At 37.6% G+C, this 24432-nt stretch overlaps 1 protein-coding gene across 3 annotated transcripts in view; it reads right to left on the reverse strand.

The window, feature by feature from the left end:
* Lama2 (laminin subunit alpha 2) overlaps positions 1-24432 on the reverse strand; it is a 640019-nt gene that overhangs the window by 255474 nt on the left and 360113 nt on the right. For all 3 annotated transcript variants that reach the window (XM_045157983.1, XM_045157982.1, XM_045157984.1), the window contains 3 exons: positions 20537-20638; positions 16326-16537; positions 1849-1960 (listed from right to left, as the gene is read on the reverse strand). In XM_045157983.1, the coding sequence (XP_045013918.1) occupies positions 1849-1960; positions 16326-16537; positions 20537-20638 (426 nt within the window). The remainder of the gene's footprint in view (positions 1-1848; positions 1961-16325; positions 16538-20536; positions 20639-24432) is intronic.

Below are 24432 nucleotides of genomic sequence, written 5' to 3' on the forward strand. Positions count from 1 at the left end.
TGAGTACAAGGAACTTATATGTTCCCATTTCTAATTCCTTTCCTTGTGTGCGTACTTTTCTCTCTTATCTGTCTGTTGTCATTTTTTCAAAGATATCCAAGAGACTTTCCAAGGCAACTCTCTCCACAGGAACATCTTAGCCCTTTGAACACTTGCTGCTGTTACATTCTGTACCACTTACTAGTCCCATAATCACAGTGTGATGCGATTCTATTTTCAATAGTATTTGTTCTGTTTCTCTGAACAGATTGTTAGATCTAAAAGGACAGAAATTGTGCTGCACACTTACTGGTAATTTTTACAGATAAATTTACAAAATTTACCAGACAGATGACTTGTTAAATATCTGTAAGTAAGGAAAATGACCATTGATTATTTGAAAAATTATAATATTCAGACAATTTTATAGTCAATGGCATTTAGTGTAAAACATGATGGAGAGGCTAGAGAATAGTGTGGGGCTATATCAAGCCAGAATGAGATTAAGATATTTGTTACTCCAGCTGAAATAGGAACTTAAAGTTACAAAGGGAGCTGTCTGGTTTGAAATTCAAACTGAATGAATTTAATAAAAAAATATTTTCTCAAATGCATCATGGATTTTATATGTAAAACCAAGCTTAAATTGACATGGCAAATTCATATAAATGATTTTTTGGTCTCTTCAGTCTACAAACTTTGAGAAAGTAAGTGTTTCAGTTAATTGCATTTAGTACTATTTCTAGATAGGCAAATCCATGCCTGGTTAAAGAAAACACATTTGTCATTAATATGACTCTCAGATCTGTATCCTCTGGAACCATATTTTACTTTAAAGTACAGGAGAACTGACAGAGGGATGCCTGAGGTATTACTATGAATGGTGTGTTGTGGAAGAAATCATCTTGGTATACTCAAGCAACTCCTTAAAGGTACCATTTAAAAGAATTTAAGCTTTTTGTCTGCAAGCAATTTCTTCTATCAGGAAAGTGGAGAAAATATATGTATCTTTTTCATCAAATGAAATAAAATTTAAAACTACCTAAAATAAAATATATATTAATAAAATTTTAAGTTACCTTTAAATGATACTATATTATAAAAGACACTAGTATGTATGTATGTGTGTGTGTATATATATATATATATATATATATATATGTATATATATATATATGCACATATATATGTGTGTATATATATATATGGATACATACATATATATATATACATACATATATATATGTATATATATACATACATACTAGTGTCATATATATATATATATATATATATATATACACATATATATATGTGGAATAATGAGACAAAATAAATATCTCAAACTTTTGTTACCAAAAAAATTAAGGAATTATAGGGAATTTTCTCAAGCAAGGCATTTATTCTATATATTTTGTTGCTAATCTTGCAATGATTTCATGCTTTAGATAGTTGAAACTTCATTGTCTTTCATGAAAGAGATACAGGGAAAGTATGAGAGTTAAAAATTGGAGAGGAAAACAAAAAGAAAAAAGTGTTAAATTCAGGTTAACCACTAAGATGGAACAAAAGGAAAAATATTTCAAAATGTTACGCTGCTATCACCTAGCATTCAGTATTTCAGTAAAGGGAAACCATGGAAACATCAGATATTCAGTTAAAGTAAGGCTAAATATTTCATACCAGGATACTATTAGATGGTCAGTATTCTATTAAAAAGCTATGTACTTTCTCTTTCATGTAATACATTATCACTTGTTTGTGCAATGACTGATGGAAAATTTCAAAACACCTATTTTGGAACACTTTATGTGCAGCAATGGATGGTTGAAAGAGTCAGCATGCACTGACGGTGTTCTCCACACTCACTTCACAAGAGGTGCCACTGTACCCTGGTGGACACTGGCACACTTCCACGGCGGCTGCAGCACCTCCATCAGTAGGGTAAGGGACAGCAGATTCAAGATTCACAGAGCTCAACCTGCGAAGAGAGGAAATGGCTACAAGTCAGTAAATAAGCCTCTGAGGTGTTGCAAAGGCAGGGGAATTATACAACAATGATGTCATAAATATACACAATTTATATATGCTTAGGAAGAAACCTAATAAACATCCTCAACTTCAAGCTTTATGTATGTATGTGGTCAGTCCTGGCTACCCCATGGTTCCACACCCATGGGTTAAATAACTAGGTTAAAAATATTTAGAGAAAGACATATTTATAGAGAGAAGGTAGACTTTTCTCTTTGTCACTATTCCTTACTGTTATACAGTCTTACCATCTAGTTATATCACGCAGGCATTGTATTCAGTGTCACAGATGAATCTTATAATGATTACACCTGTTACTTAAATGTAAAATAATCTCAGGAGACTCATGTAGAGCCTTGAATTTTTGGTCACCAGCTGGTGGCACTGTTTTAGGTAGCTGTGAAACTTTTTGGACATGGAGTATACTTGGAAGATATAGGGACTTAGAGTTGGGCCTTGAGAGCTGGAATTAAGTCATATTTCTGGCCAAAGCCCTCTATGCTTTTGGATCCACCGAGATGTGACAAGCTATGCTGCATTCATGCATCAACATGGACCCAACCAACCACTTCAGCCACCTTACTTTCCCCACCCTGATGCACTATAATCCCAGAATCCAAATTATACCCCTCCTCCCTTAAATTATTTCTATTAGGTATTCTGTCACAGCATGAAACACGCAGCTAACACAGACAGCTGGCAGTAGGAAATTGCCTTGTTGCAGTGATAAGTCTACCATGTGGTTGTTAAGGTTTTTAGAAAGGGGTTATAGGAAGCAGAGTTCAGGGCTGTGAATTAGAAAAGCAACAGAGTGTTAAAAGCCAGGTTTACACAGTTATTCTGGTGGACATACAGCAGACAGACTGTCCATAGGTAGGAGGAAAGGGAAGACAATGCTCATAAACTTTCAAATGGAAACAAACTCTATCAGTAACTGGGCCAGAAGCCATTGGTTTTACATTTTGGCATAGAGTTTTGTCACATTCTTCCCATGGTCTGGAATTTTTAAGTGTGGCTCAGTTCACTACTAATTTGTTTGGTAGGGGAAACTTGAAAACATTATAGCATTCAGGCTGTTGTATGATTATTTGCTCACTGCTTGAAGCAAGATTGATAGCAAGAAAAAAAAAGATGAAGTAGAAAGATGTGAAAATGTATAGATTTGTGAAGAAAGGAGCTTGAACTTGGTTAAAGTTGTAGACAAGGTTCATAAGGACAAAGTGGTGATAATTATTAAAGAGATTAGTGGTGGGAGAAACTGCACTTTGTATCAGATCAACAAGAAATGAACTTGGAGAGTAAGACCTCACCCATCACACAGGTACTTACTTAGAGGCCACTGTGGATATGGTAAAAGGAAGTCAGGTGATTCCTGAAGTAGGCAGCAGAACTTGGTATCATTTATGTGGTACTGAGTTTATAAGCATATAGACTGCAGGAGCTACAGGGTCATGAAGGTTTGCACCAAAGTTCCAGAGAAAATGTTGATGAAGCCAAGAACTGCATGGCAGAGCAAATCTCTCTGAGGAGGCCCTGAGACTGCCACGCTTGTACCCTGATAGTGAAGAAGCCTCAACTACAAAGAAGATCCTAAGATGCCTGAGATGCCAATTTCCACCAAGGAGAGCGGCAAGCACTGAATTTAGTAGGCACAGGAGAGAGAGCACCTGTGGTTCAGACAAGAGGCTGTAGAGGCGGGGCTTCTCAATTACACTGGGGCTCAGATGCTGCTAGGCATGGAGCTACAGTGTTTCATGTTTGCTGCATGAGATTTTGGTCTGTTTTATTTCTGCCTTTACCTACTGACCTTCTTTATAAAGTGGGAATATTTACTTTGTACGATTGTGTACTAGAAATGTATAATTTTCTTTTTGATTTTGCACAGACTCACCATTAAAAGATTGGTTTGAGGTCTGGAGAGATAGCTCAGCAGTTAAAGGCATTTACTTGTAAAGCCTAATTGCTCAAGTTCAATTGTCCAGTACCCACATAAAGCACGCAAAGAGAAAGAGATAGAAGAGAGACAGATGAGAGAATAGTCATGCCAGGATCTTTAGTACTGCAAATAGACTCCACATGCATGCACCACTTTGTGCATCTGGTTTATGTGAGCACAGGGAAATTAAAACTTGGGTTGTTAGGCTTGGCATTCAAGTGCCTCAACCACTGAGAAGTCTCTCCAGCCATAAATAACATATTTTTACAAAAGATATTGGGGGTTAGAGAGACAGTTCATTGGTTAAGGCACTTGCCTGCAAGCCAAACAGCCCAGGTTCAATTCTCCAGGGCCTACATAAACCAGATGCACAAGGTGGTACATGTATCTGGAGTTCGTTTGCAGCAGTGGGAGGCCCTGGCATGCCCAATCATTCATTTTTTTTTCTCTTTCTCACTTTTTCTTTCTTTCTCAAATAAATAAACAAAAAGAAAAAAAAAGAGAGAGAGAGAGATTGGCTTGAGTCTCAGGGGAGAATTTGAACTTTCGTTTTTTAAGTATTGGGACTTTTCAGACTAAGGTTTTTATTTTTTTTTTAGTGTTTTGTGAATGCATTTATTTATACAATATTTTCCTTTTGAAAATGTGTAAAGATGATATTTTTCCAGGTATTCTTTTAAAAGTCTGAAAAAGGTTTACAAACTACTTTAGAAGACATAGATTTAGGAACTATAATTTAAAAACTAAGATAAAAATTGAATGATTTTTTTTCATTGACTCTTTTAACGTGTGAGAATGTTTATATCTAGTCAAACATTACGATTATGTTTATTGAGCAATGGTAAAGAAACTCAAGTACAAAAGAAATAGGAAAAAAATAATTAAATTGATTCTCAACTACAGCGAGCACAGAAATATTATTTATAAACACAGTGAACTTACCCAATCACAGAAAAAAATCACCACAGAGTCTCACTCATCTACAGCACCTAACCTGAATCTACCCCAGGTACCTTACATACCCGGCAAGCATCTGGTGGACTAGACACTAGTATGGATAGGGAGGGGTGGGAGGGAATCGAAGGGGTGGGAAACACTAATCTAGACCCAAGCAGCAATGGTACCATAAAATTCTACTTCCTAAAAGGCAGACCAAATGGCTGAACCTTCACCAGACCCTTACAGGAAACACCTGAACCACAAGACACTGGAGAGGGTAAGATCAAGGCTAACCTTAATCTTATACATCTTCCCTCCCTGCCTCTCCCTCTCCCTCTCCCTCCCCCTCTCCCTCTCCCAATCTCTCTCTCTCTCTCTTCTCTCTAACTCTTGTGTATTAGTTATCTTTTTCCTCATTTTCTTAGTGGGCACTGACCTGTAACTCCCAGGACCAGCATGGGGCTATCATTCACAATGAGCTTTTGATCAGAGAGACCTACAAGGTTTCCTAAAAGACAGACAGAATTCTGTCAGAGTACTTGATGACCCACCAAAGGTGGTAAGACCCTACTGCTGAAAACACCATATGCAGTTGACACGTAAAATGGAATGGCATGGCTGGAAGCTAGAAGAGAGTCATTCCCCGGACAGTCAGCGCATCTAGTGCCAGAAGGTGCTATATGGGAGACTGGGCGAAAATGACCAATATCTGTCCAAGCAACTCATGGTCTAGCCTACTTAGCAGCAAATAACCTGTTGTGATGCCCACAGAAGTGCAACAGTGGCACACAACCATGGTGGGGAACCAACTGCTTTTGATTTGGCTAACTTATCCCCTCAGTGGTATGGGACCTATAGCTGGAGCTGGGAAACAAGTAAGAACCAAATCCAAACATAAGCCCACTCTCCAATATCAAGCTACCATCAATCATGGGCTACAAGAGGGCCTACACCTATTAAATTCTCTATAAAAAAAATTAAGGGTTATTTCGTTTGTCTTGGTGCTAACTTACTCTCCATTGGAGAATCTGCTTCTCTTTTTCAGATAGATGTAGATCCTAAGGAGAGAGCCACCCCATCATGCCTCAAAAGGGCCCCATCTGAAACTAAGAAAAAGTGGCAAAACAAGCAAGGGTGCTGTTTTCCTGATGAACTGGATACCAGCATAAGGGGGAAGGAGATCAACACAGAGAAAAATCAACTCCTACCAAATCAGTGAGCCAGAGCCTCAGAGGCCCCCAACACCTCATCACTTAAGCAGAACAAAAATGAACCCAACATGGCTCAGGGAAATTTTGTGGAAGAGGGGGTGGAAAGAATGTCAGAGCCACATGTTGACTTGTGATATGCAGAGACATTTATCTTACCCATAAGTGTGGGCTAACTCCAGAATGCATGACCCATATACCTCAACAGGGAGGAACCAATGGGGAGGGAATAGGTCACAGATGAGACTAATAATGGTATCAAACTAAGTGTATTTGCTGAATACAAAACTCATTAATTAAAAAAAAAATTTAAAGAGAATAGAAAACATTGCAAAATACTATCTTTACAAAAGTAAATAAATATCCTATGATAAACATTATTTAAAAGGAGTGATAACATTTACTGATTTACTGGCATTAAGCAAATATACCACTAAATCTGAAAATCATTAACTTAGCAATAAATATGCCCAAACTATGAATTTAAAAGTTATTTTGTATTTTTTTTAATTTGGCTTTCTGTCAAATGGGAAAATTGCCTCAGGTATATAGCTGAAAGGAGATATTTATTTTATATTATCGTTCTAGACATTTTAACACACAATCATTAGTCTCCATTGTTTATGTACTAGTTGGGAGGCTGAACAACATGACTGAGGTGACAATGTACAATAGAATGTCACCTTATGACCAGGAAGTAAAAAGACAGAGGAAGAGGAGAAAGAGGCAGAAGAGCATGACTTTAAAGAACATGTAAAATCTATCTATCTATCTGTCTGTCTGTCTGTCTGTCTGTCTATCTATCTGCAATCAGAGAGAGACAGATGACAGTGAGGGAAAGAATGGGCTCACCAGGGCCTCTAGCTGCTGCAAACAAATTCCAGATGCTTGAACCACTTTGCATATCTGGTTTTATGTGAGTAGGGGGGAAGTCAATCCAGGTCATTAGACTTTACAGGCAAGTTAACTGCTGAGCCATCTTTCCAGGCCACTATGAGGATTATTATTTTTGGGGGGCGGGGGGGGGTTGAGGTAGGGTCTCTCTCTGGTCCAGGCTGACCTGGAATTAACTATGTAGTCACAGGGTGGCCTTGAACTCATGGTGATCCTCCTACCTCTGCCTCCTGAGTGCTGGGATTAAAGGCGTACTATGAGGATTTTTAAAGTGAGTTTGAGTGCATATTTCAATATGAGATGGGCATAAATCTATGACAAACAGGAATAGAAGATCATGGTTGGATATCAAATGCCCATATAGGCTCATGTGTTATTAGAACACTTTATTCCTGCCTGCTGGTACTGTTTTGGAAGGCTGTGAAATGTTTGGGGCATGAGAATAGCTGGATGCATGGAGGTTTACAACTCAGCTTGCTTCTATTTCAAGCTGTCTCTGCATCTTGATCTGTCTGGGGATGTATCAAGCTGCATCCTAAACTTCCATCTCCCATCCTCTCCAACCACCATGCCTCCTGTTGGTCCTTTCAGGTACTCTGTTAAAGTGAAGAGAAAAGTGACTAATGCAAGGGCAGGACTGCATAGGATCAGTATATACAAATACTCTACTGTTTGATCCAGGGATGGAGCATCTGTGGATTTTGGGATCTATGAGGATCCTGGAACCCTCCCAACCCCCAAGGATAGTGAGAGAGATCTGGGTTAGGTAAAGTATGATAATGTTTTTCCTCATGAGTGGATACCTTGTAATGTATCTTTCATCTCCAGCCCTTTCAGAGATAGATGCCAGACAACTTAATAACACTTAGTTGTAAGAAATTAATTATTTGTGTATGACGTGATATGTGTGGTAGTCTATGCCATGTTTGCATAGGGCACATGGTCTTTAGCTGCACTTAAACACAGCCAGCACATTGTCTTGAATATTTGTCTAAGGAAACAGCTTTGGGCATCCTGGCAGAAGATCTTATATTGATAGGCACTACTAAAATGACTGCTTTGTAGCATGTCTGTTATAGGGGTCATTTTAAAATCACCTCATGGATTTTATTCTGCTCACAAAGTAACCTTCTGCATGAGAAGATATAGTGTTGTGAGCATTTCCTTTTATTATCTCAGAAGAAATTCACAAATACAATGAACCATTTTAAAGCATGCAATTCTTTCATTAACAAACCAAAGAAAAATAAGCCTATAATGGAGAAAGTAACTAGAAATTGAGGAATATAATAGAATGAGAGTGGATAAACTCAGAGGGAGAGAGAGAGAGAGAATGCTTTTCAGTTATATATTTTCTTCTATTAAATTTGTTTCCACAGTGTTATGAAACTTCCATCTCTCTGGATCCAAGACATTTTCAGTCAGCACAAAAGAATGGCTGCCCCTTGTAAGCAATCACTGCTCCCCTCCTGCTCACATCTGTTCTGTCACTATAGAGTTACCTATGTTGGGCATTTCATATCCATGAACTCAAGCAAAAGGTGACTTTCATTTAGCATAAATTTTTGAAGCGCAGTTTCATAGTCGCATGTATGTGTACTTTTTATGTGTCCAAGTAATATTCTGTTCCATGTACATAGTCTTGTTTTCTGCTCATTTGTTAAGGATCACTGGAGTTGTTTCTACCATGTGGCCACTAGGAGAATTTGTAAACATGAATTTTGGTTACCTTTTTGTTATTCTCTGAGGGTATCTACCTTGGGGACATTTGAGGTATGGCTAGTCTTCTTAACACAACAGGTACTGAAGTAAAGACAGTATTCCCTTATGTGGCCATATGCTGCAGCTACTCCTTGAGAACATAAACTTCACCATGCCATCTTTATACACAGCTCAACTGTCTCAGTATTTGCTCAAAATATTTTTTAGTGTTTGCATGGATGGATGGGTAAGTACAAAATTAATTAAAACATACATAAACTAATAGATGAATGGAAAGCAGTTACATTACAAATGACGACTAACATTCTCCATGACAACAGATATAATAAAGCCTACCATCCACATTTCAGATGAATAAAATGCAGTATGTAAAAGATAAATTATGAATTTTATCTCACATAGAAAATGAATGGGAAAAATGTTTGTTAGGATCAAACAAAGCCAGAGGACAGAATTGACCTCAATGTATTATGGGATCTAATTGACTGGAATTAATGTACTATCACATAATAAGCTCATAAGTCTGCTCATTAAGAACCAAACAGTTTCACTGTTGATAAATTAGCTGATAATCACACAATAGTGCCACAGTTTACTAAATAGCAGGTTGATTGGTGTATATAGATAAGTTTCAGGATGATACACACAACTTCAAAGAAGAATACTGGAAGTTTCCAGATAGAATGAGCAGTTGACTACTTCAAAAGACATTTTAAAGAATAAAGACACAAAAAACAACAATATTTTTAGTGAACTGCCAAATTTAATTTGTCTTTTGAACAACAAAAGTTCCTCTCCTTAATCTGTATAACCATTCTGAGCTATGAGAAATTTCAACACTCAGACATCTTTACCACTAATATTCCACATTAGTATTCACTGAGCAAATCCCATGTTCATTAAGTTCTGCTGTTTGTTAAATGGGATTTTAATGTGTTTAACAGTTTTAAGTGTTACAAAGAAGGCTGTAGTTTATTTTTTCCCCTTCAATATGGTCATTTTCTTTTCTTGATACTGGGCTGAATTCATTTAAATACAAAGTGTTGGCAGTAACAAAGTACTAAATTTTAGAGATGCATGAATGATCAGAGATTTGTCACCTAAGTCAAATGCTTTAGCTGAGTCTACTAATATGACTTGAAAATACAGATAATATTATTGATGATGAGAAAAGATATAATTCTAAGAGTTAGTATGGAAAACACTGGTGTCATAAAAGACACATGACCCTGCTACTATCTCCATATACTTTTTAAAAATATTATTTGTTTGACAGAGAGAGAGAATGGGCATGTCAGGGCATCCAGCCACTGCAAATGAATTCCAGATGCATGTGCCCCTTTGTGCATCTGGCTTACATGGGTCCTGGAGAATGTAACCAGGGCCCTTTGGCTTTGTTGGCAACCCATCTCTTCAGCCCTCCATACATTTATGTTTTACTATATGTCCTTCCAGAGTTAGATATACCATACTATATTAAAAACACTTCTACAAAAGGTTGTACTTCAGAGCAACAAAAAAGACCTGTGGTGCTTTTTAAAACATTTAAATGTTAGACTTCTTGCATTCTACCTAACTCTTTTTTTTATTTATCATATTGAGGATATTCATTTTATTCCACATAAGAGAATGTTACTTTGTGTTAACTACCATCAGTATAAATTTCATTGCAGATAATCTACTTTGTATTGTTTTGTTTTGGTTAAATACTTGATGATTCAAAACTCCAGTGCAACCCCAGCTACTCAGGAAGAGGCAAGAGGATTGCAAGTTCCAGGTCTGCCTGGGTTATAGCGCAAAGTTAAGGTCAGTTTGGGCAACTTAGTGAGACTGCCTCAAACTAAGGAGTAAAGAGGCATATGAGTATATATAAGGAGTAAAGAGGTGTATTAGTATGTAGCTCACTGGCACAGGCTCGCCACAAGTTACCAGGTTTAACCCCATCGTCATAAGAATGCCCTCTCCCCTGTGAAAATTTCACTAAGTACTGCACAGTTACAAGAAACTGACCACTTTTAACTTCATCCCTAAAGATCCAACAAAAGGATTTAGTCACCCCCATGAAGATCTGTTAGGGCAATGGGGAAGGTGGAACTCCTTTTCTCCAGTCTGATCCCACATCAAGTAGAAAAAGTAAGTGACAGACTGGTGCCATCACAGAAATTTACTATTGACATTAAATATTAAGCTAAGAGCTCACCTCTTTCTCTTTATTAATGCCAGTGTGCAGTATGGACACTTTTTCTACAGCTTATTCAGTTGTCATAGATGGTTTTTTTTTTTTTTTTTGTAGCTGCCTTCCCTATTGGACTATGCTTTCTCCAAATTCAGTGCTTACTTATCCTTCTCTCTGCATGGAGGAGCAAATATTAAACATTGCTCATTATTGTCTATTGTCGTATACGTAATATGATGTGAGCTTGAGAAACATTTCAGGTAAGTATCAGAAAACTCACTGTAAACCAAGCGTGGTGGCTCATGCCTTTAATCCCAGCATTTAGGAGGCAGAGGTAGGAGGATTGCCATGAGTTCAAGTTTGAGGCCACCCTAAGACTACATAGTGAATTCCAGGTCAGTCAGCCTGAGCTTGAGTGAGACCCTACCTTGGGAAAAAAAAAAAAAAAAAAAAAAAAAAAAACAAAAAAAAAACCACCAAAAAACAAAAAAACAACCTCATTGTAAAAGTCATGTTGCTTTATAATTTTAAAAATAAAGAACATGGTTCAGAGAAGCATAGTACCTTGTCCAATATACTAGTCAGTGAACATCAGCCCAGGTTCAAGCCCATGGGACCACCAAACAAATGATTTCCTTATTACTCTACATGGTATCCCAGCATATGCTAGGTACTATGTCAGATGTTTTATAGAAATTATTTTATCTCATTTCCAGTCTGCCATTTTACAGGTGGGAGAACTGAGATGTAGGCTATACACATGGAAGGTATTTAGTAAATGTTTTCAGACTGACTGCATCTGCTACTTACATACAAGGCCTGGGTGATTTTCAACAACAATGCGGAGGAACTGCTTATGGGATTAAATCCTGCCTATATCTCTCACCAACAGTAAGATGATAAGCGAGTGTATAAATTTTGTAAGTCCTTGGGTTCCTTTAAAATGGGATTGCCAGCATTGTTAATTTCAAAGAGATGCAAAGTGTGCACCTTTCAACTCTATTTCTATATCATGAAAGAGGGCTGCTCTCACTCCCAAGTGGAGAAGCTTTTCTATGGAGATGGCAGTAGACACTAAGGAAACTCAAACCTCATCAAAAGTGAAATGGTGGGCTGGTGTATTCTGAGACGTTGTCCCCCCTAACCCAGAGAGAGGGAACTTAAGAATATAACCTGATATAAATGTGACCAAAATGCAATATGTTCATACAATAAGGTTCCATTTTTCTCTTTTTTTAAAAAAAAAAAAAAAAAACAAGGTTGTTGAATGAGAGATTTATCAAGCCCCAAAGACTGGTAACATTGTGGACTAAGGGGGCAGAATGAATGTGAAGGAATACTTTGGGGAACTGACCTCTCAACATGAACTGGCTTATGTGCATTACGACCCCACAGTGATTGCCAGTACCCCCACAAGAACTGCATTGTTCTGAGCCCATAACATTTTGACATGGAGCGGAGGATAACAAAATGAATGTGGTAACAAAACAGGAATGACTGCCTAGGAAGATAAGGGTCCTCAGTGTAATGGAGGCAGGGAAAAGAGGACAAAAGATTATAACAGGAAAGGAATTTTACTAAATTACAATATGCTCATATATTAAAGTTCTCAATAAAAAGATGCTTGGTTTCTGGGGCTTTTTCTACATTATTCATGATATAAATTCTAATCACTCACAAAAGCTTTTTCTAGACATTTATTGTATTAAATTCTGTCTAATAGATATAAATTATGTCTATGTGTAAAGTCTCAAGCTTATTCTAAATTTCCCATGAAAATATCTTGGTTTTAAAAGATTCTACATTTATGTAATAAGTCAAAGGACATTTCATAGCCACATAAAATATATTTACTTTAACACTGTGTACAATGAATGTATGGAAAACAAGTACTTAAAAGATTTTTTTTTTTTAATGTTCATGCAGTAAAGGTACATGAGGCTTAACATGTCATTAAGGGCTTGGTTAAGCTATGGTAAGAAGTCTAAATTCTTAGATGATGCAGGCCTATAGATCATTTCTTCAAGATAAGATCTTTGTATAGTCACCAGAAAATCAAATCAACCAAGGCATATGCTATCAGAGTTCCTGGTTTAGTCTTCCATCTCTAAAGAAGTTCCAAAGAGACTCACAACAGCTGTTCTCTATTCCTTCTCAGCAAAGGAGCACATCACATCTGTGCATATTACATTATCCAGACTCAGATACATACTCACTTCTACAGACAAGAGTTAGGGAAATGCAGGATCCCCCATGCAGAAGATTAGGAATAAGGTCTTTCATAGATGCAAAAGATAAAGCATATTTATGTACAATTGTGTGTATAGGAGGTACTTTATAATACATTGTTCAAGTTAAAGAGCAAGGATGCTACTACTAAATCAAGAGAATTTTAAGGATAAAGATATACAGCTAAATTAGGTCCACTTATTGTATACTTCTTTAAACATATTGTGTGTGTGTGTGTTTGTGTGTGTGTGTGTGTGTGTGTGTGTGTGTGTGTGTATTCAGGTACACATTGCTGTAGCACACATGTGGAGACCAGAGGAGCACCTTGGGTGTCAATGTTCACCTGCCACCTTATTTGGGTCTCTTGTCATTCATCACTGCATATGCCAAGCTATCAGGCCTATGAGCTTCCAAGGATTCTCCTGTCTTCCATTTCTCTGTGATTACGGATGTTCACTACCATGCTTGCCCATTTTGTGGGTCCTAGAGATCTGAATTTGTTGTCACATTTGTACAACAAGCATTTTGATCCACCAAGCCATCTTCCTTGGCCTATCTTAAAATAATAATGAAATATGCTGTGTGTGGTAGCATATACCTTTAATCCTATCACTTAGGGAGCAGAGGTAGGAGGATTGCCATGAGTTCAAAGCCACCCTGAGACTACATAGTGAATCCAGGTGAGCCTGGGCTATAGTGAGACCCTACCACCCAAAACAAAACAACAACAACAAAGGAATAAGGATAATTAAACATTTTCTCTCTTTCTCTTCTTTATAGTAAGAAAAGTAGGGAAAAGGAAATTAAATAATTGTATTAAGTGAATCTTTCATTTTCTGGAAAAAAAATGATAATAATTCTGACCATTGAGGAAATAGCAGTATGTTCTCTGATTCTAGATGTCTCCAAGCCCTACTGATATTTAGAGGACACATTATCTCATGGAATGATGTAAGCAGGTCAGAGATAGAAATACTTCATACTTGTGTACTGGTTTTCTGTTAGCAAAGTGCTTCAGCAGTTCCCTAATTCCATTCCATTCTGGGAGTGATCTTTTAAAGTTGACACAGCAATTGTCTTCCCTATTTTAGAGATGAAGTGACTGAAGCACAGAGGTCAAACCCATATTCATGTTTACAACTGTTAAATGGCTTCATTGAAAACAGACATCAAGGTCCTTGACCTACAGCTCAGTTATCTATCCAGTTCCACTTAACCATATAACAGAGCACATATAAGCCCATTTTCTGGGATAACTGCCTTTCCATACATCTAGACATGAAGATTTTGGTTTTGCAATAGCTTCAATTTCCTTATGCTTACACACAGTGTACCAACTCAGAAACCTACTGTGCAAGACAAGTTGAAATCAATTCAAGTGATGTTTTACAAATATGACTCAGCAAACCAGAGATAAAAAAAACATAGCAAACTTGTTGGTTCAAGATTCAAGCTCTCCTTTAGCTCTCCTGATGTGGGCAGGAGTTTCAAACCTGGGTTGGGCTACAGAGCTTCAATAATACAGGTGGCAGAGAACAGCCATCTTATTGGGCAGCTTCTAGATCACTTCACAAAACCACACTGTGATCTCTTTCCTAAAAATGGAAAGACCTCAGAAGGCTTTAAATGAAACCACCAATTTTAATATAGGCAGACACTGAAATTGTTTGACATAAATCACAGGAAAGTACCTTTGAATTAACTAGCCTGAAAAGCAATACTGACAAAATAAATAAGCCCTCTAGCCATTTTTTTTTTGTCAATTTGCTTGTCATTCACTTTGAAAGCAAGAGATTCAGTTCTTTGTACTATTTAAACATCATGACAATTTCCACTTACTAAATGGGAAAAACATAATTAATTCGTAAGTGATTGTTCTCATCTTTACGGCACTTTAACCCAGCCTCAAGCATGCCTGCCTCTACAGAAGAGGTAGTGTTTGGCAGTGGTTTTGTTAGGAATCTGCAATTCCCTCCTTTGGGAAATGGTAATGATGATTATATTCTGTTGAAATATTATAAGTAAAAGACAAACTATTCAACTCAAGCAAAGAGTAGGGTTAGAATCTCTATGTAAAAAGGCCAGTGTAGGAGACATTGCTTTAATTAATGGTAGACCAGTTGTCAATGTGGGGTCAAATCTAATCCTCTCACTTTATCTGATTTAGAAGGAAGTTGCCCTAATACCTTAAATTATTTTCAAACAAAATATCATTGTTTCAAAATAGAGCTTCTTCTAATCAGTCTTACATAGGCATATTTAGTTCAAGTCAGGGATCTCTACAATAAATAAGTATATAAGTATACATATTTATAATCAATGATATAACATATGTGAAAATTTATATATATTCCAAATGTTAGTTCCTTCTTACACATATTTAAAATTGTCCAAGGTCATGAACACAATCATTTTAACCACAACTCTGAAAGATGGGCAATGCTATCTTCATATAACATTTATAATCAAGGCTTCACGAATTCTAGTCTCTTGCCTAAGGTTAACAGTTTACTAATTGCATGCTCATTTTGGCTTCAAAATCCTCATGTTTCTTCATGTTACATCAGATGACAATTATTGCATTACAATTATAACACTTTGTTAGGAATGTGCAGTAAAATAAATGAAAGCATTTATATTTCTTATTACAAACCTTATCTTAAGGTTTATACCAGTTAACTCACTGTGGAAAGAAAAAAAATTTAAAACAGCTCTTAAAATATGAGTTCCTGGGAATTACATCTCTGTAGTTTACCACTACCTGAGCCATCATAATAGAGACCTTATTTTCCAGAATGGACTTCTACAATGTAAAACCATTAGCAGGTACTTAGACAATTACAAAAGACTGGTCAGTAGTAAAAAAGACTGAGACAACTGGGCGTGGTGGCACACACATTTAATCCCGGCACTCGGAAGGCAGAGCTAGGAGGATCTCCTTGAGTTCTAGGCCACCCTGAGAATTCAGAGTGAATTCCAGGCCAGCCTACACTAGAGTGAAACCCTACCTTGAGAAAAAAAGAAGAGACTGAGGCAAGTCCATTCTTCATATTTAAATTTCTATAGGTTTCATAGGAATACCTTCAAGAAAACCAGTGCTTCTACTTGTGTTCAATTTGATCCAACAAACCTAGATCTTTACAGTAGAGTTTTTCTAATGCAATGCATGCTTGCCCCGGGGTAAATTGTGAGACGCAGTTCCGGATCTTACCTGAAGATGGCATCCATCCCCAAGCTGTATGTGATTTTTATGAGGACTCGCTCCAAATTTGCCAGCACTGTCATAAAATCTTTTCTTCTGACTGGAAGATTTGTGCCATGAATGGTAAATGTTTCTTCTTTAAGCAGTAACACATCAGTGTATTCTTCAGATGGTTCCAAATATACCTCCTTATAGTTTGTGCTGATTTTCAAGTCATTTCCCTAATGAGAAAAAGAAAGTACATAAATATATAAATATATATAATATAATATATTATATATTATATTATATATATATATATATGGGTCAAGCTGAAAGAAATGTACAAATTTGCAAAAAAAAAAATCTCTTTGGATTCTCCGCTTCATGGACTGTCCTCAAGAGGTTTTTAATTTCAGATTGGCCTTTCCTGGCAAGTACCATATTTCTGGTGTATGGGAAAGGAAGATAATGAAGTGGAAATATCAGCTTTCACCAGTTCCACTACAAGGTCTAATCTCACTTTTGTGTGACCTGGCTTTCTCCACTCCATCATACAAAAATGAAATAGCAGATATGTGCCACCATATATTTTATATATAAAAGCATACATATATATACACACATATGTATATGTGTGTTTTGTGTGTGTGTGGGGGGGTTACAAGCAGGTTAGTTTTATACAAATACACATACACACATTTCAGATATTTTATGGCAGGAGTCAGAGAACAATAGGGAAGGGCACTTTAATTAACCTGTTATTTTTAAAGGATTTCTATATATGGAGAAAAATAAATTAGAGAAAGATCTGTACTCAAGCAAATGCCTATAATAGAACAGTAACATCACAACAAGAAAATGCATCACAATAAGGTTGTCCCATGAGAATTAAGTAATTCTTTTATTCATATTAGTGATATGTAACTTCTCAAACTTTTACTCTTAGAGACCTTTATCTTAAAGGAATTCCAAGACACATGAGTGGTTTTACATTTATATGAAATCTAGACTACTTCATCTAATTCTGGAAGTTATCCATTCTGAATGAAGAAGGATGTCATTTTGTCACTGATACAAATGCAAGAAAGTTTCAAGACAAAGAACAGAATACTGAAAACATTTGGCACCAGGGAGGAGCATGCATGTGCATGCCTCTGAGTGTTTGTAACTGAAGGGAGAGAGTATCCATTATTGGAGTAAAAGGATGTAAAAAACAGTAGAGTAGACGATGAGCCCAAGTATAGTGTTAATGACTCCACCATTTTAGAATATTTAATGGCCTTTCAGTTGCTAAAAGTAGTTTCTCATATCATTTTCTCCTAACTTAAGAAGTTAAAAAAAAATGCTCAACAAATGTTTCCTTTCTCTATTTTTCTTTACCTTTGCCCAACATAAACAAGTGAGATAATCATAAAATCCATGTGGAAGCAATATAATGTCTAAATTTTCATTAGTTTAACACTCAAAATATTCTAATGATCTCAGAAACATGACCACATTGTAATTTGAAGGGCAAAATTGTTTAAGGCACTTTTTTGTTGTGATGTCCTAATAAGTACACTTAGGTTTCTAAACATGTCTTAGCTTGAAACATGGGAATGAAATAAAATTGCTGAAGTATTATTTTCTTTAGAAATATGTAAATCAGCGCTAGCGAGATGGTTCCTTTGGTACAGTGCTTGCCACATTGAGGCAGTCAGGGTGATTGGACCCTGAAAATAAATAGCAGGAACGTCTGGGCCTGGCCTTGCAGTCTCTACTATGCTAGAGATTGAAGAAGAATCTGGCTAATATGTTTTTCCATTATTTTACTAAATGAGGTAACCCAGGCCCAGAAAGCCAAATGTTGCATGTTCTCTCTCATATGTGGATTCTAACTACTTCTGTATGAGCTGGAACCAAAAATCAGTAGCAGAGGTACATATGCTAGAAAAAGGCTATAAGGGAGGGAAGAGGGGAAAGGATTTAAGGGGGGGGGTATTGTATATATGTAAACAGAAGAACAGATTACAGGGAAGGGGAAGGCCTAAGCGAGGTCAGGGGAAGAGATTGTATAAAAGAAGGGTGGGGGGGTCAATCAAAATTCAAGAAATACTGAATAAGACATATGAAAATCTACTTATTTGAATAAAATTTTCAGTGCCAGTGAGTTGTTGGCCAGGGAGTTCCCTGTTGCCTCCAAAACATTATAGGCTATTGCTAAGGACCTTGGTTTCCTGTGAGACAGAGATGGTAAGACCCTATTGTTGAAGACTTCACATGCCTGAGTGGCAAAATCACTGAGAAATCAAGCTGGTGCTGAACAGAAAACCTTCTCCCTGCAGCCCAGCCAACTGAAAGCTGGAAAAAGTTGCACTGTGTTCAGCCTTATGAGAGACAGAAGCCATCAGAGGTGAAAACAGTGGACACTGGAGACCTCAAGTTTGGCCACACAGGCCAAATGCCTGAATGAGCGCAATAGTGACATTTCTGTTCTGGGGAAAACCAACTGCTCTTTAATTGGACTGAAGTCCCACTCTATGGGAGGGAATACATGCCTGGTACTGAAAACCTAATCAAAAGCCTATGGAAGGGGAGTTCATGAGCCTTAGGGGTAGAAAGCCTGCTCTTGTCTGTATAAACATTTATATTATTCTCACCAAATTGCCCTGAAAGCACTATACTTAATGTTTATATTCATATATTAATGCTACTCTCACTTCTAGATAGAGAATCTCCACTTTTCAAATGGTGATAACCACTGGGATGACCCAAAAGGTAACATAGTGCTGAGAAGAAGGGACAGAGGAGTGTCCAGGACTGAAACATCTCTACCACGACCTCCAAGGCTCAGAGTCCATTGTGGAAGAGGTGGTGGAAAGAATGTAAGAGCCAAGGAAAGGTACATACAATTGTTCAGACACAAATTGGCCTCGATATCCAAGACCTCTCAGTGCCTAGCAATACCTACACAAGACCCTCATAATATGAGAAAAAGATGACTTCAAATTAAAAGACAGTCTAATGGAGAGAGGGAGGTGATATGATGGAGAGCAGAGTTACGAAGGGTACAGTGGGAGAGGGGAAGGAAATACCATGGTTTGTTGTCTGTAAGTATAGAGGTTGTATATATAATAAAAAAAATAAAAATGCAGAGATTAATGCCAAAAAAAAAGTGAGTCCCTCTCTGGGAAGAGTTCCCCTTTCCTAAAAGTAAGGTTTAAACCTGATCATGGAATTCTGGTTGGTTAAACTCAGCCCTAAACTTGGTGTCATGCCTGGCCTCTTCTTGAGCCAGCCCACACTAATCAGCTCTTTCTCAGGTTCACCTGAGCCTGAGGGCCTACCGCCCACCACAGTAAGGTTATAAATAGCAATGGGCAAGATCTCTTGTTGACTTTTCATTTCTCCTGAACTTCCAGGTCCTGTGTGTTGTCTCTGCACAGCTGATCTGAGGTGAGGGGAGGACGCAACCCCTACTCCAAGCCCTCCTGCCTTCCACATGGCAGGAGCTTGCTGCGCTTGTATTCTGTTTCCTCTCAAAGTCTTTCTAAATTCCCTGTTTATGCTTCTTCCAGTCCAATGTCAACTCCCTCATGGGCTCTCAGACTTTCCCTTGACCCCCTGGACTGCCTGAATAAATATAATGGTCTATAAACTATCGGTGTCAGTCTTGTTTTATTCTAATTCATTGTTAAAAAGAGATGCGGACTCAGGGTTTGGATTTTAAGGACTTTTTCTGAATTCCAAAAACTCCATTACCACATCAGTGTGGGGACCTGATTCAGACAACTAGAACTCACATAAAACCAGACTGGAGACACCCTGGAAGCCAGCTGGCCTATACACAGCAGTAAACAGTAAGAGATCCTGTCTCAAACAAGGGAGAAGGTGAGCACTAATACGTGAGGCTGTCCTCTGACCTTCACACCCATGCTGTGGTTTACGTGAGCAACACACACACACAGGGAAGATTAAGAAATAGAAATGTGCGAATTAATGACAAAGTAACCAGGTTAAAAGCAGCCTGAAGCAAAGCCAAAGGACCCAGGTTCAATATCCCAGTACCCATGTGAAGCTAGATGCTCAAGGTGATCCATATGTCTGGAGTTTGTTTCCAGTGGCTAGAGGACCTGGTGTGCACATTCTGTCTGTGTCTCTAGCTGCCTCTCTCTTTCAAATAAATAAACTATTTTTAAATAGCAACCTGAGTAACATTAGGGAAATCTGGTTGAACAGTGACATGCTCAGGACTTCACCTCTAAAATGACCATCAGCTGGAGAGTCTTTTCTGTGTCTTCCTCCTCTTCTTCGAGGTCATATGAAATGGTAAATGTAAATTGTCCTCCGACGGCTAGGAGCTGTAAGAGAAGAGATGCATAATCATTTTTAGTACAGGAGATGGGCTATTCAATAATAATTTATTCCTTATTTTAAATTCCCTTTATTGTTCAAGAGGGCAGTCTTTGGAAGAAGCTGAAATCACTGGAGTGCACTGTGTAGGGAAAGGATTTCTTTAGGAGTAACCTTTATATGAACCTTACCCATCAACAGCAGGATTGGCATAAATATCAATTCATATATTATTTGCTCAGTATTGTAGGCTTGCTGAAATGTTTGCGACCTCATGAAACCAAATGCTGCCCCTTTAGTCATCATCCCTGTCTTCAGTTTCCTAATTCCCAAACAGGGAGGGATCACTGTCAAACTTAAGAGCTCTCTATCCATACCTTAAGGTCACTTAATTTGGTGGTTCTGAAAGTTTTGAACAGAGTTATACCCCATTAAAATATAAATATATATATACACATATATATTATTTTTATATATATAAATATATATATATATATATTTATGTTATATATGTGTGTGTGTGTATACACACACACACAGAGCATCAGCTAAGCTGAGAAATATCATTAAAAACAAAATAAAAGGTTAGCAGAAAAATTTACATGAAAATTCAATCAAAATGCTCTAAGAAAGTCTACTTTCACCTGTGTAACTGAATAAGCTTAGTTTGAATTGATGTCATTATCCCATTTTCATTAAGTAAACTTCATTTCTTTTAACATGTATGCTTGGAGTTTATATTTTCTGACATTGGCAGTGATCTTGTAAAAATATTTGAAAAAATGGAACACAAGATCATTTGCAGGGCAGGGAACAAAACTGGAGCCATGAGTGACAGATTCAATGCAAATGTTGCAGCCCTTTAAATATTCCCCTGGCACTGTAAATACAGACATTCATAAAACAAAGCTGGTGATTTGTATTCTGCTGGTTGCTCTGCACTGACACACAGAGCCCTAGTTGCACAGCCATCAGCTTTCAGTGGCCTTTCACAGCAGACCCTGACCAGAAAGCAGTTCCTGGCGAAGCGTAGGATGGAAGAGGAGGAGCCCTGATTTCTCAGAGTTGCTCCTTGGGGACTGCACTGGGCTTGCTATGGCTGATTAAACAGGATTTTAAATTGCAGCTCGGCAATGTCTTCTAAGAGCTCATTACACGGTACTCTAGAAGGATCAGAAATTCAGAAAACTTTTATTCCCCTGCTTCACTGAGAAATGGTTCTACTGTAATGTCTTTTCATATATAAAATAATAAATATCTGCCTGGACTATAGCACTTAGCACTACTGTGAGTAATGAGGGGTGAATCTATATAAAGGCTTGGGCTCTATTAAGAATAGCATACAAAATCTCACATAACATGCTTATTCAAACCTAGACATGTTTCAATAAGAGGAGTCTTAAAGGCAGTAGAAAAATGTTTTTAATACCTCAAAAAGACTGAACTAAATAGAATTTTCTAAATTAATAAAAATGTTCAGTAGAGGGTATATATTATGTTTGAAAAGAACCGTGGGACATAGGTATACACCATTTCCAAACATTTTGGGTGGTGTGTGTCTAATGCATGTGTCTGCACTCATCTATTCATGTCTGAGTGTGGGTGCAACATGTGGAGGTAGAGGACAACTTTTGGGTGCCAGTCCTGACCTTCCACCTTCTTTGAGGCAGTATTTCTTGTTCAGCACTCCATTTTCCAGGCTAACTTGTTCACACTTCTCAAAGGATTGGTTCAGCCTTTACAAGTTCATCAATAGGAGAAAATTCAAGATCCCTTAATTTTCTCTCAAAAGGCATTACACATCAGATAGTCTGCTAAGTCCATTTTCAAGAATAGTGTAGCCATGAAAAAACTCAGTAGGACACAGAAATCCAATGAATAGAAGAAGAAATCTTTTGAGTCTGGGTATATTTGGTACATTGCATTTTTGGTCCAGGATTATGAAACCTAAACTTCCTATTGTAAATAGGAAGTTAGAGGTGACTTTCTCCATAATATACTGCCCATGCACTCTAGATAACATGAAATCTACTAGTCTCTGATACCCAAGTTCGTCAGTCATAGAGCCAGCACTTGGAGGTTCAATATCGCATCATAACTTATTCCTCCAGGGATGAGACGATGCCACCACTCACAAAGCACACATATCATGTGCACCCAGGTGATTCTTCAGCTTCAGATGGAACATCCAAGCTCGAACAATGGAACTCAATACAGGATCTCCGTGTTGGTGGTGCCTGGTCAGCATCTGGCCCCCGGATCATTGAGCTGGCAATTATCCTTCTGCACATGGGTCATTTCATTTGACTAAAACGTCACCTAGTTTCTACCATGTTGCTGTGAATGATGACATTTCTTCTGAAAATGCTGAGATTTGTTTTTATTCTTTGTGTTTGTTTGTTTGTTTGTTTGTTTGTTTGTTTGTTTGTTTGTTTTGGAGATAGGGTCTTACTCTTGCCCAGGCTAACCTGATACCCACTCTGTAGCCCCAGGCTGACCTTGAACTCACAGTGATTCTCTTACCTCAGCCTCCTGAGCACTGGTATTGAAAGTAGTGAGCTACCATGCCCAGTGAGATGTTTTGTTTTGCCTTTTCTTTTCTTTGTTTTTCTTTTATTTTCTTTTCTTTTACTTCTCTTCACTTTTTGTTGTTGTGGTGGTGGTGGTGTGCTCTCACTCTAGCCCAGGCTGACTTGGAATTCACTATGTAGTCCTAGGCAGGCGGATCCTCCTACTTCTGTCTCCTGAGTGCTGGAATTGAAGATGTGCACTAGCATGCTCCGCTTAACATTTCACTTTTTAATACCTGTGTTCTACTGAGATGTCTAGCTATAGTGTTTTACATGTAGGTACCTAGTTTTCCCAGCAAGTTATTGAAAAAATTTCTTTTTTCCACTGTAAATTCTTGGCGCCCTTATCAAAAAATGCTCAGCTATGGGCTTAGCATTTAAGGAGCTTGCCTGCAAAACATAAGGATCCAGGTTCCATTCCCTAGTATCCATATAAGCCAGATGCACAAAGCGGTGCATGCGTCTGCAGTTTGGTTACAATGGGTAGAGGCCCTGGCATGCCCATTTCTCTCTTTCTCTCTTCAACTGCATCACTCTCTTTCTAATAAATAAATTTCCAAGACATGGAAATTTCCTGACATCATTTCCCCTGTGTTAGCCGCACCTTTGGGTCATGTACATGTGCATTTGTTTTTCTTATGTTATATTCAGTGAGTGAATCTCCCTAGGACCTCTACTCATCTCATCATTTTATATAAATTCCCTTTTCATGACTTCAACTCCCATTTCTGTTTCCTCAATCATTTGACATGTTATGCCTATGGCCACCTGAATATACTCCCAGCTACTGAATAGCTTAGACAGCAGAATTGTATTTTCCTGTTTGAGGCTAGAAGTTTAAGGTCAAATTGTCGTGTTTATTTTTCCAGTGACTTCCTCTTTGGCTTATAGAGAGTTCATTCTCACTCTCTCTCTCTCTCCCCCCACTCTCCTAATTTCTTCTGAATTTTCATATCGTCTTTTCAATGTATCTTTATTTTCTCTACTAAAGTATCTACTAGAGATATTGGATTAGAATCTTCTTCAACATAGTCATTATTTTAAAGATTTTATTCTAGTCTAAAGCAATGGAGATTAGGACATCAGTGAGGGAATTCTGAATAACACAAATGAACAGAGAATTGTAAACTAAATAGCTGTCCAATAATGTCTGAAATAAGTAACATACTCAAAGATAACTTTATTCTCTGAATCTTTTCAGAAATGAATCCTGATCCTTATCTTAGCTTCAC

The sequence above is a fragment of the Jaculus jaculus genome, chromosome 9 (genome assembly GCF_020740685.1).
Source record: "Jaculus jaculus isolate mJacJac1 chromosome 9, mJacJac1.mat.Y.cur, whole genome shotgun sequence".
NCBI lineage: Eukaryota > Metazoa > Chordata > Mammalia > Rodentia > Dipodidae > Jaculus > Jaculus jaculus.